At 44.4% G+C, this 19,719-nt stretch overlaps 2 protein-coding genes across 5 annotated transcripts in view; both read right to left on the reverse strand.

The window, feature by feature from the left end:
* Positions 1–6,558: 6,558 nt before the first annotated feature.
* Positions 6,559–9,230, reverse strand: SMIM26 (small integral membrane protein 26). 2 transcript variants are annotated; one of them, XM_033185500.1, is made up of 2 exons: positions 8,985–9,230; positions 6,559–6,879 (listed from the first exon to the last, which is right to left on the reverse strand). In XM_033185500.1, the coding sequence occupies exons 1-2, from the start codon at positions 9,100–9,102 to the stop codon at positions 6,713–6,715; spliced, it is 285 nt and encodes a 94-aa protein (XP_033041391.1). In that variant the 5' UTR covers positions 9,103–9,230; the 3' UTR covers positions 6,559–6,712. The 2 variants fall into 2 exon arrangements, with proteins under 2 accessions (XP_033041391.1, XP_033041389.1); XM_033185498.1 differs by having other exon boundaries at positions 6,559–6,882; positions 8,985–9,226.
* An 8,210-nt stretch (positions 9,231–17,440) lies between these two features.
* The window catches only part of SEC23B (SEC23 homolog B, COPII coat complex component), a 53,239-nt gene continuing 50,960 nt past the window's right edge, over positions 17,441–19,719 (reverse strand). For all 3 annotated transcript variants that reach the window (XM_033185502.1, XM_033185501.1, XM_033185503.1), the window contains one exon: positions 17,441–17,917. In XM_033185502.1, the coding sequence (XP_033041393.1) occupies positions 17,828–17,917 (90 nt within the window). In that variant the 3' untranslated portion in view covers positions 17,441–17,827. The remainder of the gene's footprint in view (positions 17,918–19,719) is intronic.

Here is a 19,719-nt window from a genome sequence, read left to right on the forward strand (position 1 = left end):
TTTGGGGAACTTCTCACCTTAAAACTCCACATATCCCCACAGTAGAAGCCAGAAATTCTTTCCCAGACTTAACTGCAGCTAAGGCAAAGGAATGTGACCAACATGCCCTGAGTTAGGCATCCCCAAGTGAAACTAGATTCGGAATCGAGGGATAAGCAGGCTGCTCCAGGAAGCCATTCTGATGTGGGGTCTTCAGAAACTCCCTGCTCTCAGAGGTACCAGAGGCAGGGGCCCGGCAGGAACAGCCTATTGTGTCAGCATGACCCCACAGTGCCTGTACCTGGTGCCATTGAGGGTGGTGGTCTGGCAGGATACTTGGGGTGCCATTCCTGGCTGCACTGTCTGTAACTATGTTTTCCTGATGATCCCCCTAATTCTAGGAGTTTCCCAATATCCTTTCGAAAGTTCCTTTTCAGCATGAACTGGCTCCAGTTCTGTGGTGTGTTGCTAAGAATCCCAATTTCAACACCAACCACCAGTAAAAAGCTAGTCATAACTTATCAAACATCTACCCCATCCTCAAGCTGCAGAAGGTTCGCGAAAGGTTCTTAAATCAATGCCCGTACAATAAGAAGGGACATTAAACAAATGCCTCCAACTTGAGACAGAGACAAAAACGAGTCACGTAAAGGAACTTATAGCAGTACAAGAAGAAATAGTAAGACAGAATACCTTCAGCCATCAGAAAATATTGTATTCATCAATGAATAGGATACCATAAAAAGGAACTAATTTACAAGAGCTTTCCATAATAGCCAATATTAAAATGCAATTAAAAAGTTGGATTACAGCCAGGCACAGTGGTGCACACCAGTAGCTCCAGCTACTCAGGAGGCTGAGGTGGGAGGTTCACTTCAGCCCAGAAGTTCAAGACCAGCCTTGGCAATATAGCAAAACCCCATCACAAAAAAAAATAAAAATAAAAATAAAAAAAATTGTATTATAGGAGACATAATGTATTTGCTTAGTTTTTGTTGTCTGTTTCTCTGCTGGAAGCTAGAACTGCTTGAGGGCATTGTTTATATAGTACTCAGCACACAGAGCAATGCTGGCTCAGCGTCCCATGGCAGGCAGGGCTATACAAACTGGCCCCAAAGTCTGAGGAAGCTCAGAGGCCAAAAAGGAGGCTGACAAATCTGGTTTCTTAGAAAGAAACATTTAATAGGGACTTAGGAACAGAAGCTGTCTGTGTCTTGGGTGGCTGCCAGGCAAGATGGTGGATCCCTGAGCTGTCACCCCTCAGACCCAGGGCTTTTATACTGTAGGGAAGGGCTGCTTCAGCAGGGATATGTGGGACAACTGAAGTACAATAACATCAAGGTTGTTGGATCTCAGGGCAGGATTGACTGTAAAGAGAAGCTCTTACACAAGGAACAATAGATAAGCTGCAAATCTTAGAGGTATTCATGGACCAAGGGTTAATCAGAATCCAACATGGCAGATCAGCATCCAAGATGGACTTGCTTTGTCCTCCACAACCAAAGTAGGGGCTCAGTAGGTGTCTGTTGAATGTGAAGGATAGTGGAATACACCACCAAAAAATATGCCACTTTGGCATAAGATTTATTTTGAGCTAAAGACACTTGAAAAATAGCAGGTGCAGGAAGGGTGATCTGACCTCCTCTTTTCTTTTTGACAAAAAGAGATAGGCTGGGCATGGTGGCTCACGCCTGTAATCCCAGCACTTTGGGAGGCAGAGGCGGGCGGATCACCTGTGGTCAGGAGTTCGAGACCAGCGTGGCCAACATAGTGAAACCCCATCTCTACTAAAACTACAAAAATTAGCCAGGCATGGTGGTGCACCCCTGTAATCCCAGCTACTCAGAAGGCTGAGACAGGAGAATTGCTAAAACTCAGGAGCCGGGGGTAGGAGTGAGCCAAGATCATGCCACTGCACTCCAGCTTGTGTGACAGAGCAAGACTCTGTCTCCAAAAAAAAAAAAAAGAAAAAGAAAGCAAGAAAGAGATAAAACTGCCATGTGGAAGATGCCCTCCCTATACCAGGAGGAAAGAACCATTCTTATCACCAGAGATGGAGAGTCAAGGTCGAGATAATTCTATACAAACAGGCCTTGTTTAAATAACTCTTATCCTCCTCTGGTTTCCTGTACATTTTAGTTATTTTTCCATAATTGCCTCTTTTTGTTCAACTCAGTATATAATCAGTTAGGTTTTGCCACTTTGGGTCTCCATTTTTCTATGGGGGCTTCCACGTGCATGTAAGAATCTGTATACTTGGCCGGGCACGGTGGCTCAAGCCTGTAATCCCAGCACTTTGGGAGGCCGAGACGGGCGGATCACGAGGTCAGGAGATCGAGACCATCCTGGTGAAACCCCCCCTCTACTAAAAAATACAAAAAACTAGCCGGGCGAGGTGGCAGGCGCCTGTAGTCCCAGCTACTCGGGAGGCTGAGGCAGGAGAATGGCATAAACCCGGGAGGCGGAGCTTGCAGTGAGCTGAGATCCGGCCACTGCACTCCAGCCTGGGCGACAGAGCGAGACTCCGTCTCAAAAAAAAAAAAAAGAATCTGTACACTTGACTTTGGCTAATCTGTTTTATGTCAATTTAATTCTGAAGCCCAGCCACAAACCCTAAAAAGTATAGGTAAAATTTTGCCTCCTCCACAGTTGTATAAGTAAATGAATGATCCTCTCCCTGAAAAATAGAAAATAAAGAGATCAACAGTAATTAAGAAAAAGTATAAAATAATAAAAAGTAGTCTGGAATGTCTATTAGGAATTCCAGACACACAGAAAAAAAAATTAAAAGGCAAACAGAATTCCTAACAAGAAAATGCCCCAGAACCAAATAAGAGTTTCCATAAACTAAGAGCCCAATCAATTCTTTTTAAGCCACACTAGGTGCATCATTGTAAAATTTCAGAACACTAGAGATAAAGGAGGTCCTAAGACCTTCTGGAGAGAAGAAAACAGGTAATAATCAAAGATTAGGACTCTTCAGCTGAAATATTGGAATTGCTAGAATACAGGGGACTGATGCTTTCAAAATTCTGAGGGAGAGTAATGATCAAACCTGGGGTTCTATACCCAGGCCAACTAGTAATTGAGTATGAGAATACGATAAAGACATGTTCTGGTCAGGCACAGTGGCTCATGCCTGTAATCCCAGCACTTTGGGAGGCAGAGGCAGGCAGATCACTTGAGGCCAGGAGTTTGAGACCAGCCTGGCCAATATGGTGAAACCCCATCTCTACTAAAAATGCAAAATTAGCTGGGTGTGATGGCGCAGGCCTGTAGTCCCAGCTACTCGGGAGGCTCAGGCATGAGAATCACTTGAACTTGGGAAGCGGAGGTTGCAGTGAGCCAAGATTGCACCACTGCACTCCAGCCTCTATGACAGAGCGAAACTCTGTCTCAAAAAAACAGACATGTTCGGACATGAAAAAGAGACAAAAAAATTATATACCCTTTCTCAGAATTATGGGGACACGGATTGAGAAAACAGAGATCCATTATAAGATGGCAAAGGAAAGAGCAAAGAAAAATGTATGCGAAGCAGAACTAGAGTAATCAGTCCAGATTGTAGCAAGATGACAAAGAGCTCCAAGATTTAAAAAGAGAAAAGAGAAACTGGAAAGGTTTGTGTGGAAAATTATATTGTGAGGTTAGAGGATGTGGAAAGAATGAGAGAGAAACATCAAGGAAACAAAGCAAATGAAAAACAGAATGCAGTTAACTCCAGAAAGAAAAGTTATATGAGAAACAATTATAGCTTACTTACTTGGCTTATCAACAAACTATGTTTGCATGGTTTAAAAAGGGTAACTATCAATTATTGATTCATCAAAAATATGCAATAGTTTTATTGGTTAGTCAGTTGGAAAGGAGGATCAAATCCTGATTAATAAATCCCATATATGATTGATAAATTAAAGATATTAGTAAAAGCTTATTATTTAGAAATGTGGACGTAAATACCAAAAATATATATATATACCTAATAGTTGAAAGCGAGGAGGGATAAGCAAGAACTGTTTTTTCGGTTACAAACTTTTGATCACTATTTAACTTTTTAATGCATTTGCTGCTTTGTTAAAAATATAAAAATTAATTTCAAAAAAGTCATGCTGGCTAATACTATAGAAACCAATTGGAGGGGACTCCAAGTAGAGACAGAGACAACAGGAAGTTGAGGCTACATAAGCAACGAGGACGGAGGATTTAAGTAAGGTAGGGTTAAAGGAAATGGGGAGGTGGGAATGGAGTGGAATATCTGCAATAGAAATGATGGGACCTGGTGGCTGGAGGAAGAAGGAACAAGAGGGAGAAGTCTAGAATGATATGTTCCTAATTTGAGGAACTGAGCACTCTCTGAGAAAGAGAACGGAAGGAAGAGCAGGTTTGTGGGTGATGGCAGCAATTTAAGTTATGAACGAAGCTGAGGTAGCTAAACATCCAAGCAGCAATGCTAGATGGACATGGATCTTGAGTTCAGGAGACTGCTAGGCTGAAATAAGAGAATAAATTAGAGCTAGCAAAGAAACCCAGCCAGGTCCCAAGGAAAGCTAGCCCAAATGTCCCCTTAAGCCCCACAAGTGTACGGATCCTGGGTACAGACTGCCAGGTGAGAGTAGAAGTTCAGCTGTTTATCCTAGGTGTGCTCTATTAACAACCCTCACCTGCCAAGTGCCACAGCCCCTCAGCCCTTGCCCTTCGTTTCTCTGGAAGTCCCTCATGTTAGGAAATGTCTTCCAAAAGGTTCATGCTACTGTTCCCATCTCTCCCATATTTCTGATTCACTTGCTTCTCACCTTCCCCGTCTTACTGTCGCACACTGCTTCTCATTCATCAGTTTGATGCCAACCAAGATGGTCCACTGGAATACACAGCCAATTGGCACGAATCCATGCTTGACCTGATATCCCTTGGGAAGTTGAGTCTGCTGCCAGCATCTGGAGCTGTTGTGATTTTGGAATCCTTGTCACTAAGGCTGACTGCACCACAGCACTCCTCAGGCCACCCATATGGTGGAACTGACACCAGTGAGAAATCAAGAAAAGGATGTGAAGGTCATAGCACTGTAGAGGAACCCTGAAATGTCCAATTCCTGTCCCACCACACATCTCTACTCACAGTGTCCTGATAGCTATGAACAGGAAAACACTACCTAAATGAGAAACAAATGCCACTTTATTCATAACTGAGGCAGTCTCTATAATCCATAGGCAGGGATCTGATAAAAACTGAACCGAGTCTCTTGCAAGGGTGGAAGCCAAACACTGGGTTGAGGAGAGGCTGGTCAGACTTTGGCACTGCACATGGGAGTAGTATCTTCTTGGGATACTTGTATTACGCCAGAAAGGTGGGAAAAGCAGCTGGTGTGCAATAAGAAAAGCAAGGCCGAGAGCCCAGGCAGGCTCAGGGAGTGGCTGCCTGCATTTCGGTCCCAGTGTCAGGTCTTCTGAAGACCTCAACATACTTTCTGCACTTTTTTTTTAAGATGGACTCTTGCTGTCACCAGGCTGGAGTGCAGTGATGTGATCTCGGCTCACTGCAACCTCCACTTCCCAGGTTCAAGCGATTCTCCTGCCTCAGCCGCCCAAGTAGCTGGGACTATAGGCACATGGTGCCATGCCCAGCTAATTTTTGTATTTTTAATAGAGACAGGGTTTCACCATGCTGGTCAAGATGGCCTTATCTCTTGACCTCGTGATCCGCCCACCTCGGCCTTGCAAAGTGTGGGGATTACAGACGTGAGCCACCGCTCCTGGCCCATACTCTCTGCTTTAATTTTGAGCTACCAATACACATTTTTTATAAACACCCCCTTTTGATTTAAGTTTGCTTATGTTTGTTGCCTGCAACCAAGAGATCACTGAGGAAACTGGTTCAGCATCAACCATGTCGTTCTGACTGCATTCTCAGCATTAGAATAGCACTGGCCACAGTTGGTGGGTAATCCACACCTGCCGAAGGAATGACGGATATGTGCACCAGTCCTAAAGAATAGGTCCAGTCTATTTAATTCAGAAGTTACAATCTAATTTATATCATACTTACCTAGTATGCAGTAGTACCCAAAGGGCTACTGTGAATCCCAAACTGAATGTGGGGATTGCTGAAACTAACCTCAAAGTGGCCAGTAAAGCTGTGCCTAATAGCAACATGAAATACAAATCTACCTTAACTAGTTTCGGGAAATCAAGCTTATGGAAGCTTTATGTGAAATTTCACATCAGTCTTTCACTCATGCAAATACAGAGAAACACCTCTTGAAAATGCAGATAGTAGGCCAGGTATGGTGGCTCACGTCTGTAATCCCAGCACTTTGGGAGGCCGAGGCGGGTGGATCACGAGGTCAGGAGATCAAGACCATCCTGGCTAACTCGGTGAAACCCCGTCTCTACTAAAAATACAAAAAATTAGCTGGGCATGGTGGCGGATGCCTGTAGTCCCAGCTACTCAGGAGGCTGGGGCAAAAGAATAGCGTGAACCCGGGAGGCAGAGCTTGCAGTGAGCCGAGATGGCACCACTGCACTCCAGCCTGGTTGACAGAGGGAGACTCCGTCTCAAAAAGAAAAAGAAAATGCAGACAGATTCCTTCAAGAAAATATTTATTGCATAGTATTAGTGATTAAGTTTTACAGCAGTTTTAAATACATACACTCTTCACAAACACAAAAGGGGAATCGAGGCAACTATCAAATTTAGATGTTGAACCAAGTCCTGGTTTTCAGAATTCAGCAGCCAGTCATGGTTCTGCACCAGGGCCACCAGTCCACGATTTCCAATAGTTGAGGATCTTTTCTCTAATTGGAACAAAATCTTCTTTATATGTGACAACTGTTTCCACATAAAATCCTTTTGGGTGTTCAGATAGTTCACTGGGTGTTTCAGTTGTTAAGCCATCCTTTTGGTTTACTTTATCACCATTAAGAGGAAAAAAAAAAAAAGAACACCTGAATTATTGACTTAGAAAGCAGTCACTAAAGTCTTAGAAATTAAGATAAGAATTATGTCCACTCCCTCCAACCCCAATAATGAAGAAAGGAATGAAAAGGAAGGGAAAGAAGGGAGGGAAGGGAAGGGAGGAAAGGAAGGAGGGAGGGAGGGAGGGAGGAAGGAAGGAAGGAAGGAAGGAAGGAAGGAAGGAAAAAGGAAAGGGAAGAGAAGGGAAAGGGGAAGGGGAGGGGAGGGGACAAGAGGGGAGGGGACAAGAGGGGAGGAAAGGGAAGTCCAGGTGCGGTGGCTCACGCCTGTAATCCCAACCCTTTGTGGTGGCCGAGGCGGGTGGACCACCTGAGGTCAGGAGTTTGAGACCAGCCTCGCCAACCTGGTGAAACCCCCTTCTCTACTAAAAATACGAGAATTAGCCAGGTGTGGTGGCATGCGCCTGTAATCCCAGCTACTGGGGAGGATGAGGCAAGAGGACTACCTGAACTGGGAGGTGGAGGTTGCAGTGAGCCGAGATAGCACCACTGCACTCTAGCCTGGGCGACAGAGCTAGACTCCGTTTCAAAAAAAAAAAAAAAAAAATTCGCCGGGCAGTAGTGGCCTGCGCCTGTAACCCCAGCTACTCGGGAGGATGAAGCAGGAGAATCGCTTGAGCCTGGAGACGCAGGTTGTGGTGAGCTGAGATCATGCCACTGCACTCCAGCCTAAGCGACAGGGTGAGACCCTGTCAAAAAAAAAAAAAAAACAAACGAAAGAAAACATAAACATGGACATTAAAATATTTTTACTTTATATATATAAATATAAAATATTTTACCATATATTATATATAAAGTAAATATAAAATATTATATATAAAATTTTGGGGGGGTAGAGATGGGGGTCTCCCTATGTTGCCCAGACTGGTTCCCAACCCCTGGGCTCAAGCAATCTGCCATTTTGGCCTTCCAAAGTTATGGGATTACAGGTGAGAGCCACTGCACTCGGCCAAAATGTTTTTAAATGCCTAATGCTGGACACATGTACTTTCAGGCCACTGATAGCTTCATCACCAAATGTAATCTTCAGCATAGTTTTTACACAACAACTTTACTGAGATATAATTAACATATCATACGATTAATCCACTTAAAAGATACAACTTAATGTTTTTTAGTACATTCAGATTTGTGCAACCAGCACCACAATCAATTTAAAAATATTTTCATCCACAAAAGGAATCCATACCTTTGGCAATCATTCCCCATCTCCCCAACCCTTCAGCCCCTAGCAACCACACTGATCAACTTAATGTCTCTATACATTTCCAGCATATTTTTCAAAGCTGAGAAACTTTCCTCCCTTTGCACCTAGTAACTGGAAGATTTTAATACGCCTTGACTGCCAAAAGTCCTGAAATTGCTCGCCATATATCATAAGGGACAGTAGTACTGAAGCATCATTCTTTAAAAATCACCGAACAGAGTCTCTGAAAATCCACCTTGCACTGGCCGGGCGCGGTGGCTCAAGCCTGTAATCCCAGCACTTTGGGAGGCCGAGACGGCGGATCACGAGTCAGGAGATGGAGACCATCCTGGCTAACACGGTGAAACCCCGTCTCTACTAAAAAAAAATACAAAAAACTAGCCGGGCGAGGTGGCGGGCGCCTGTAGTCCCAGCTACTCGGGAGGCTGAGGCAGGAGAATGGCGGTAAACCCGGGAGGCGGAGCTTGCAGTGAGCTGAGATCCGGCCACTGCACTCCAGCCCGGGGGACAGAGCGAGACTCCGTCTCAAAAAAAAAAAAAATCCACCTTGCACTTTACACAGATTGCTCCAATTCTGAGTATAGGGACGGCCCTATCCAGTAAATGACTAAGATTTAGGTAACAATATTTACAAGGTATTAATAATTCCTGGCGTCTAGTTCTTTGCAGATTCCATTGTAACAAACGGCTGTTAGCACCCGTTTCAATTAGTTTTGGAGAATAAACCTAGGGTTTACAGAACAGGGAGGTTGTTTCCACGACCCCCGGGGAACTCTCCACCGAAGGCCGTGTGTCCCGGGGCAGGCCCCGCCGAAGAGACCTACCTGACGACTTCGCCATTGTCCGGCTGTAGTAAAGCAGTGAGCCCAACACAGACCAGACGCCGATCCCGTAGACCACCGACATCCGCCGGTACCAGGCCGTGAACTCACTTGTATGCATTGCTACGCCGGCGAGTGGCTCGATTCTCGCAGGCCCACAGCGGAGGCGGGACTTCCGGCGAGGGAATGGCTGCCGTTCCTGCCGCCGGAACCATCAAGGAGCCGCCAGTTTTCCGCGTCCGCTTCCGGCTCTGCCCCGATGCATCTTGGGGCCTGTGGTCCGGAGAGTTGCTCCGGTGTCCGGACTTTCGGGTGCAGAGCTGTGGGCGTGCGATACTTCTTACCACGTGACGAGGACGAAGTGACAACTTCTTAGAGGAGAAGCTTCTCACCTGCAAAATTGTAATGCCTTCGTGGGCTCCAGACGATATCTGAAAAGGTTACTTCCAATTCTTCTTCCAGTTTTCAGATTTGCAGGGATACCGCTTGTCTCTCCCCGCAACTCTTCTTTTCCCCCATTTTCCTTTCCGGAACTCTGGGTGAACTTTAAATACCTCCAGGCTAAAGCTAACCCCTGCGCTAGACTCTGGGTCTTATTTTTTCCTGCCTTAGGGGCCTTTCGCCTCATTGACACCCTAAGCCCTCCCCCATCTTCATTACTGACGTTTATCATTCATACAAACGTGCCATGTCTCAAAAACAAAAAATCTCCTTCGACCCCGTCCAGCTCCAGCTTTTGTCTTATTCATACATTTTTTTTAAGGCAAGATGCCCTCAACAGACTGAACAACTTTTTTTTTTTTTTTTTTGAGACAGTCTCGCTCTGTCGCCCAGGCCGGAGTGCAGTGGCCGGATCTCAGCTCACTGCAAGCTCCGCCTTCTGGGTTTACGCCATTCTCCTGCCTCAGCCTCCCGAGTAGCTGGGACTATAGGCGTCCGCTACCACGCCCGGCTAGTTTTTTTTTGTATTTTTTAGTAGAGACGGGGTTTCACCATGATAGCCAGGATGGTCTCGATCTCCTGACCTCGTGATCCGCCCGTCTCGGCCTCCCAAAGTGCTGGTATTACAGGCTTGAGCCACCGCGCCTGGCCCTGAATGACTTAAGAGCAAGTGTGATGTGCTTGGCACAAGGCAGGCTCGGTAAATTGACATTAAGTACTTTTCAGCCACACTCAAACTTGGTTTCGGAAGCATTTGCCACCACTGACCCCACCTGCACCTTTCATGGCTTCAAAAACATCCTTTTCCCTGGTATCCTTCAGGGTTCTTTTCACCTTGCCCACCCTTTAAAAACTGATGTTCTGCCCTACAGTAATATATATCCACAAAACTTAACTCTGAATGGATCGCTCACTTAAATGTAAAAGCTAAAATAATTTAATATAAGCCTAGAAAAAAAAAAAAAGAATGTTTGCCATCTTGGAATAAGCACAGATTTCTTAGAATAAAAAAGGCATCCCAGGCCGGGTGGCTCATACCTGTAACCCCAGCACTTTGGGAGGTAGAGCAGGGAGGATTGCTTGAACCCAGGAGTTCCAGACCAGCAAGGCCATCATAGTGAGACCCCATCTCAGTTTATATATATATACATAAAGCAAAAATGGATAAATAGGGCTTTTTAAAAAAATGACATTTTTGTTCTTTGAAGGTCACAGATGAGAAAATGAAAAGCCAAGCCACAGAATAAAATATTCACAATAACATATATCTAACGAAGGACTTGGATCAGAATATATGAGGACCCTTTACAATTCAGTTATAAAAATACAACCCAACTAAAAACCAGGCAATAAATTTGAATAGAACAAAAGAAGATATACAAATGACCAATAAGCACAGGAGCATCATTAGTCATCCGAGAAATGGACATTAAAACAATATAATAAGAGACTATTACACACCTACTAGAGCGGCTAAAATCAGACTGAGAATGCCAAGAGCTGTAAGGATTTGGAACAATTGGAACTCTTATTGATGGGAACATAAAATGTTACAATCTCTTTGCAAAACTTAGTTTTTAAAAAGTTGAACATTGGCCGGGCGCGGTGGCTCAAGCCTGTAATCCTAGTACTTTGGGAGGCCGAGACGGGCGGATCACGAGGTCAGGAGATCAAGACCATCCTGGCTAACATGGTGAAACCCCGTCTCTACTAAAAAATACAAAAAACTAGCCGGGCGAGGTGGCGGCCGCCTGTAGTCCCAGCTACTCGGGAGGCTGAGGCAGGAGAATGGCGTGAACTCAGGAGGCGGAGCTTGCAGTGAGCTGAGATCCGGCCACTGCACTCCAGCCCGGGTGACAGAGCGAGACTCCGTCTCTAAAAAAATAAATAAATAAAGGCCGGGCACGGTGGCTCAAGCCTGTAATCCCAGCACTTTGGGAGGCCGAGACGGGCGGATCACGACGTCAGGAGATCGAGACCATCCTGGCTAACACGGTGAAACTCCGTCTCTACTAAAAACTACAAAAAACTAGCTGGGCGACGTGGTGGCGCCTGTAGTCCCAGCTACTTGGGAGGCTGAGGCAGGAGAATGGCTTAAACCCGGGAGGCGGAGCTTGCAGTGAGCTGAGATCCGGCCACAGCACTCCAGCCTGGGTGACAGAGCGAGACTCCGTCTCAAAAAAAATAAATAAATAAATAAAAAATAAATAAATAAAAATAAAAATAAAAAGTTGAACATATGCCTACCGTATAACGGAGGCATTCCATTTCTAGTTATCCACGAGAAATGAAAACCTTTGTCTACACACAGCCATGTACATGAATGTTCATAGTTTTATTCTTAATAGGAAAAAATGGAAACCACCCCAATATCCATCGGCTTAATGGCTAAACAAAACGTGGGATACCACTTGGCAATAAAAAGGAACTACCGGCTGGGTGCGGTGGCTCACGCCTGTAATCCCAGCCCTTTGGGAGGCCGAGGTGGGTGGATCACCTGAAGTCAGGAGTTCGAGACTAACCTGGCCAACATGGTGAAACCTCGTCTCCACTAAAAATACCAAAATTAGCCCGGTGTGGTGGCGGGCGCCAGTAATCCCAGCTATTCAGGAGCAAACTATAGTGGGAGAAAGCTGATCAGTAGTTGTCTGAAGTAAGGGTGTGGAGAAAGAGAAGGACTAAAAGGGGTCTGAGGAGACTTGGAGAGGTGATGGCAATGTTCTGTATGTTGATTAGTGTGGTGGTTTGTCAAGATTTATCCAATTGTATGCTTTAAATGGGTGCAGTTTATTATATGTGAACTATAGCTCAGTAATTGTAGACAAAACAGAAAAATTGGTATTGTTTCAAGCTTGCATCTCTTCTCATCCTTCTCATCAGCCTTACTCATGATACCTGTTTTATTTGTTAATAACTCTCAGATCTACTCCAGATTCTCTGAAAGCAAATTCATGTTACTGCCAACCTGCTATGCATCCTCGGCTGCATATTCCACAAGCTCCTGAAGCTAAAAAAAATGTTCAGAATTGAATTTATCAGTGCCACTCCCAACAGGAAACAAACCTTCCCTTTCTCTTCCCTAATTCAGAGAGTGATTGAGAAATTTCCCAAGCCAGAAACTTGGAATCATCTCACCTGACACCCTATCTGTCACCTCTGTCTAAATACCATCTCTGTTTAGGCCTCATTTCTCGCTTGGATTAGTCTCCTTTCATCCTTCCCCCTCTGGAGTGTGTTTCAAACCTTCAATTATCATTTCACCCTCTGCCTAAGATAAGTCAGAGGCTTGCCTTACCTTCAAGATGGAGTTCAATACCCACAAAAAGTAACAATTAATAAAAAGATGGGCAGGGTGCGGTGGCTCAAGCCTGTAATCCCAGCACTTTGGGAGGCCGAGACGGGCGGATCACGAGGTCAGGAGATCGAGACCATCCTGGCTAACACGGTGAAACCCCGTCTCTACTAAAAAAAAATATACAAAAAATTAGCCGGGCGAGATGGCGGGCGCCTGTAGTCCCAGCTACTCGGGAGGCTGAGGCGAGAGAATGGCGTAAACCCGGGAGGCGGAGCTTGCAGTGAGCTGAGATCTGGCCACTGCACTCCAGCCTGGGCGACAGAGCGAGATTCCGTATCAAAAAAAAAAAAAGATAGAGTTCAGAGTCCTCACTGGGCATACTGGGCTCAGTGACCCCTTCTCACGATGGGTGTTTTCCACACAGCACTATCACCCCACCACCCCCTACATTCTGTGGAAAAAGTCACTAGTACCCCAAGGTGGGACCTGCATGGCCATGTCATACCATGCTGTTCCCTCAGTTCCTTAACTCACTGACACTTGAGAGAACCCCAGAGTTAGCTGGGTCCATCATACACTCTTTTTTGTGTTAATTTGAAACAGAAAAGCTGAAGAAGGATGTTGTGGCCTTAATCTGTACAGACAGCTTTATGTATTCTTCTATATGATGTGTTAAAAATTACATCTAAAACTAAAAATATTCTTGGAAAAAGCACAGAAAATAAAAGCTCTTGGAATTTAAAATGTAAATGTTCAACTTTTTTTTTTTTTTTTTTTTTGAAATGGAGTCTCCCTCTGTCGCCCAGGCTGGAGTACAGTGGTGTGCTCACTGCAACCTCCACCTCCCAGGTTCAAGCGATTCTCCTGCCTCAGCCTCCCAAGTAGCTGGGATTACAGGCGCCCGTCACCACTCATGGCTAATTTTTCTGTATTTTCAGTAGAGACGGGGTTTCACCATGTTGGCCAGGCTGGTTTTGAACTCCTGACCTCAAGTGATCCGCCTGCCTTGGCCTCCCAAAGTGCTGGGATTACAGGCGTGAGCCACCATGCCTGGCCAATGTTCAACATTTTAAGATAGGAAACTCTGCTAGAATTCTGCTAGAATGTAGGGCAGAGACAAAAAGAAATACAATAACTTGTATTCGAATACAAATTCAAAAGATAGAATATCGGAATAAATCCAGCTGGTCCAACATCCAATTAATAGGAGCTTCCAGCTTCATTTTCTACATAGCACTCATTACCTTCTAATGTATCATTTACTTCATTTTTTTTTGTTTGTTTGGTTTTTTTGAGACGTGAAGGGGTGGCCTGCCCCTCCACACCTGTGGGCGTTTCTCATTAGGTGGAACGAGAGACTTGAGAAAAGAAATGAGATGCAGAGACAAAGTATAGAGAAAGAAAAAGTGGGCCCAGGGGACCTGCGCTCAGCATACAGAGGACCCACGCCAGCACCAGTCTCTGAGTTCCCTCAGTATTTATTGATCATTATCTTTACCATCTTAGAAAAAGGGAAGTGGCAGGATAATAGGATCATCATAGGGAGAAGGTCAGCAGAAAGACATATGAATAAAGATCTCTGTGACATAAGTTTAAGGAAAAGTGCTGTGCCTTGATATGCATATGCAAACATCTCCATAAACCTTTTTAGTGCATAAAGAGCAGCATTGCGCTAGCAAGTCCTACCTTTCACCCTAAGGCGGTTTCTCCTTTCTCAGTAAACAGAACACGCAATTGGGTTTTACACCGAGATGTTCCATTGCCCAGGGACGGGCAGGAGACAGATGCTTTTCTCTATCTCAACTACCAAGAGGCCTTCTTTCCTTTTACACTAGTCTTCCTCAGCACAGACCCTTCACGGGTGTCAGGCTGGGGGATGATCAGGTCTTTCCCTTCCCACGAGGCCATATTTCAGACTATCACATGGGGAGAAACCTTGGACAATACCTAGCTTTCCTAGGCAGAGGTCCCTGCGACCTTTGGCAGTGTACGTGTCCCTGGGTACTTGAGATTAAGAGAATGGTGATGACTTTTAACCAGCAAGCTGCCTTCAGGCACTTGTTTAACAAAGCACACCCTGCACAGCCCAAAATCCGTTAAACCTTGAGTCACCACAGCACGTCTCTTGCAAGGACAAGGTTGGGGGTAGGGTCACAGATTAACAGCATCTCAAATACAGAAATGGAGTCTCTTATGTCTACTTTCTATATAGACACAGTAACAGTCTGATCTTTCTTTTCCTTCCCCACAGAGACAGAGTCTCGTTCTGTTGCCCAGGCTGGAGTGCAGTGGCGCAATCTCACTGCAACCTCTGCCTCCTAGGTTCAAACAACTGTCCCTGCCTCAGCCTCCCAAGTAGCTGGGATTACAGGTATGCACCACCACGCCCAGCTAATTTTTGTATTTTTAATAAAGGGTTTCACCATGTTGGCCAGGCTGGTCTGCACGCCGCTGTGCCCAGCCATATCATTTACTTCTCATATTGTTACTGTTGGTCTTCCCTAACTAATGCATAAGCCCTATGAAAACAGGAATTTTTGTTTTATTGGCAATATTCCCAATGCCTAGACTACTCCATGGACAACAAGTACTGGATAGTTATTTGTTGAATTAATGAAAGAATGGCTCCAAAGATCTGAGATTATCTTGGGCCTATACTTTTAGAGCCAGTGGGTTAGTCTGTTTTTGCATCTCTGTAACAGAACACCCGAGACTGGGTAATTTATTTTAAAAAGAGGTTTACGGTTTATGTTTATGGCTCATGGTTCTGTAGGCTGTACAGGAAGCATGGTGCCAGCATCTGCTTCTGGTGAAGCCCTCAGGAAGCTTACAATCAGGGCAAAAGGTGAAGAGGTAGCCCAATGTATCACATGGCAAGAACGAGAGGAAGAGGTGGGGGAGGTAACAGGTTTTAAATTTTTGAGAAAGTCTTTGTCCCCCAGGGAGTGCGGTGGCATGATCTCGGCTCATTGCAACCTCTGCTTCCTGGGTTCAAGCCATTCTCATGCGTCGGCCTCCTGAGTAGCTGGGATTATAGGCGCCCGCCACCACGCCCGGCTGATTTTTGTATTTTTTAGTAGAGACAGGGTTTCACCATGTTGGCCAGGCTGGTCTCGATCTCCTGACCTCAGGTAATCCACCCGCCTTGGCCTCCCTAAGTGCTGGGATTACAGGCATGAGCCACCATGCCCAGCCAACACACTTTTAAACAATCGTACCTCGTTTGAACTCAGGACAAGAATTCTCTCATTTCTGTGAGGATGGCACCAAGCCATTCATGAAGGATCCACTGGTATGACCCAAACTCCTCCCACCAGTCCCCACCTCCAATCCTGAGGATTACATTTCAATGACAGACTTGGAGGGGACAAATATCCAAACCGTATTACCTGGCAAAGCTGTAAAGTATGAAGACAGAATAGATTTGCAGATATGCTGAGAGCCAGTGAATTCTCCCCAAGTACTCCTTTTAGTAAAAGTCATCTGAAATTGCAAAATGCCTTATGGAATAAAGGGAAGAGTGGAACTAACCCAAGATTCCAAACAGAAGAAATTCCTGGATGACAGATGTGCAGCAGGTCAAAGTGATTGGCCCCTGTTAAAAGGGGACATCCGTGGCCTCCAAGGAAGAAAAAAATGGACTTCATTCAGTAGAATAAGCTAGAGTTTCTTAGTAAATAGAGAATATTTCTTCTCTCAAAAAGCAAACAAAATTTAGAAATTCTGAGGAAAACCACAGCTAATCTAAGAAATCATAATCCAAATAGGGAGCAAGCCAACATATGGCACGATGGAATGTAAGAAAGTAACTCTGATTCTGTCCTTCGGAATGTTTTCCTCCAAGTGGCATAGGGACTGACTGGGACACTAGCACCCTAGATAGGGACTGACTGGGACACTAGCACCCTAGAGAAAAATGGCATCCTACCTGGCCTGGACTTGAACAATATTTACATCATCGTGACTGTGTAAATGCTTCTTAGGAGCTTTCAGCTTTCACAATCAACTTAGTGACAAAAGATAGGATAATAGGCCAGAATATAATTTCTTTTTTTTCTGAAACAGGGTCTTGCTCTCCCACCCAGGGTGGAGTGCAGTGGCATAATCAGAGCTCACTGCAACCTTGAACTCCTGGGCTCAAGCGATCTTCCTGTCTTAGCCTCCCAAGTAGCTAGGACTACAGTTACACACCACCATGGCCCAGTAACTTTTAAAATTTTTTGTAGAGACAGTCTTGCTATGTTGCCCAGGCTGGTCTCAAACTCTTGGCCTCAAGTAAGTCTCCTGCGTTGGCCTCCTAAAGCATTGGGATTACAGGTGTGAGCCACTGTACCTGACCCAGAATATAAATTTTACCAATCTTGATAATATAAAAATAAATAATATATATAAAAATAAAAATACAAAAATGACCAAAGGTATAGCTGGAGGGTAGAGAGAAAGGTCTTCATATCTTGATTCTTTGAAAATGGGAATTGAGATATGGGCTAAAATTAAATACATCAACAACCAAAATCTTGTAAGGAGAGGTTAAAAGCAGTTATCTTCAAAAAGTAGGTCTGAGTTTATAGAGTGGAGGTAACTTATTTGTTATGAGCTCTTTAGGATAAGGTATTTGTTTCATTTTGATCCTGCATGTGCATTACGTTAATTATAAGAATTAAGTTCAGGAAACGCCTCTTAAGGAAGTCACTTAAAACACATACACACTCACACAGAGACCTCAGGAAATCACATCTGTATTAGCAATATTTTAGCCAGTACTTTCTGCATCTAGATTTATTTCCTTTATGATCATTAAGATTCTCACCTAAACAAGTTGCCAAAATACATTACCTCTGATTTTATTTAGATTCTAAAAGTTAGGATACAAAAAGTACATAAACATCTACAAGTACCAAAACATTTATGACCTTATAATTTTATAGTGCAAGAAAAAGGACAAAGACAGGAATACAAATAAATTATAATCTAAAGAGTTACATATAAAATTTCCTTGATTATTTGTTAAAATCTGCTAGAAAAGTAACAGGAATGTTATTAAGCCCTTCTAGACATTTTGAACACGATCTGACACCGTTCTCTTCAATTTCCTGGTTGCATCCTCAGCTTAACAGGCACTGGAGACAGCCAGCTTCTTCAAATGGTCCATGAACACCTGCAGGCTAACATCATCAGTTAGGATGGGTGCTCCAGTTTCCTGAAATGTAATGATAAAGATTAGTTGGCAGATATCTTAGAAGCTGGTTAGAATTCATGAGCTGTCAAGCACCTGCCCTCAGAGCATTCACAGGTGTTGTCCCCTCTGCTACGAGTACTCCCATCACCCCATCCTCCGCCTCACTAACGACTTCTTTTGACTAAAGCACAGTTTCCTCACAAAATCCTTTCCTGGTATGCCGAGATCAGGCCGCCACCACCTGCTAGTTTTGAGCATCAGGACTTCTACTTTACCCTCTTCTCCACAGTCCTGATAAAGTACCCAGGGTCTAGCTCCCCACCAGTGTGAGCTCACGGAGGCCCACATGCCTGCCCTTCCTCTTAAATGCTCTGCTTATCCACAGAAGCTGGATAATGGTGTACCCACGAACAAGTGAACCGGCATCTCCACTGAACAGATGGATACTTCAAATATCAGAAAAAGCTTATAATTTTAATATTATGGGAAAAAATTGAATAGAAACCTCAATTTGTAGTAAGATTCCAATTTTGTAAAGATATTAAAATATATATATATATACACACACACACACACAATAATACACTTTATATTATGTAGAAAAAAGCTGGAAATAATAACTCTTTAGAAAATGATTCTAGGTAATTTAAATTTTCTTATTTTTTAAAACATAATTGATTTTTTAAAATGAAACCGTACTGTTCTAATTAGAAAAGTGTAAGCATGATCAAAATGTTTTCAGAAGATTTCGAGGAAGAAGGAGTAGAAGATATACTTTTCTCTATTCCTCCCACTAAGTACAACTGAAAACCTTGGGCATCTTATATAAACCAAGCCTAAGAAGATGTTTAAAGGTGGGGAGAAGACAGAAGACACACTGAAGACCTCGGGGACACAAGCAACAACACGGCAGCGAGTCCCGGGCTTTTTTATGCCTGATACACTCCGAGTTTGGAGTTGAGGAAGCTGGCAAATTGTCACTGAGCGCAGACTCAAACAAAACAAAACAAAACAACAAAAAGCACCCACTTTCTCTAGCCAAAGGACTAAAGCAGCCTAGCAAGACAGAACAATCTTAGATAATAACCCCTGTACTCTGGGCAAAACTGAGAGGAAAAACCGTGGCCCTGACCCACCTGAACCAGTAAAGGCTGGGTGGGCAGCTAAAATTTCTACCCTCACAAGGCAGTAACAAGGCACCCCAACACTCCCACCAAGATGGTGGCAGAGAAGGTTAAGTATGGAACCAGGAAGTTCATCCCCAATGGCCAACTAAGAAATTATCCTACCCCTGTGGTGTCAGTAGAGGCCATGTGGGGAGCCTGGACTTCCACCCCAACCTGGCAAAAATACATGTCCCTCCCCCTGCCTACTGGGGTGGCATCAGAGGCCTGGTGGAGGGTCGGGACTTTTACCATCACCCAAATGTAACAAGGCCATCTCCACAGCGGTGTCACTGGAGGCTATGGGGGAGCTGGAACTCCCATTCCCACTAAGCAGTAACAAGTTATCACTAGGCACCCCCAGGTGTCAACAGAGGCCAATGGAAAACCTGGACTTCTCCACCTCCACCTGGCAGTAATGGAGCCCACCAGCACCCCCCACACCCCCACCACCACCTTCCCTGTCAGAGTAGTGTAAGAAAAAATCAGTGAAAAGTAGCAGGTTTAAATAAGATCCAGGGTCTCATACAAACACTCAAGTGTCCAAGTTTCAATTAAAAAAATCACTTACACAAAGTGATTACCAAGACCTCCAAATGTAATAAAAAGACAATTGACAGGTGTTAACACTAAGCTGACAACAATGTTAAAATCACCTGA

This window comes from Trachypithecus francoisi, unplaced genomic scaffold (genome assembly GCF_009764315.1).
Source record: "Trachypithecus francoisi isolate TF-2019V2 unplaced genomic scaffold, Tfra_2.0 Lachesis_group21, whole genome shotgun sequence".
Lineage (NCBI taxonomy): Eukaryota > Metazoa > Chordata > Mammalia > Primates > Cercopithecidae > Trachypithecus > Trachypithecus francoisi.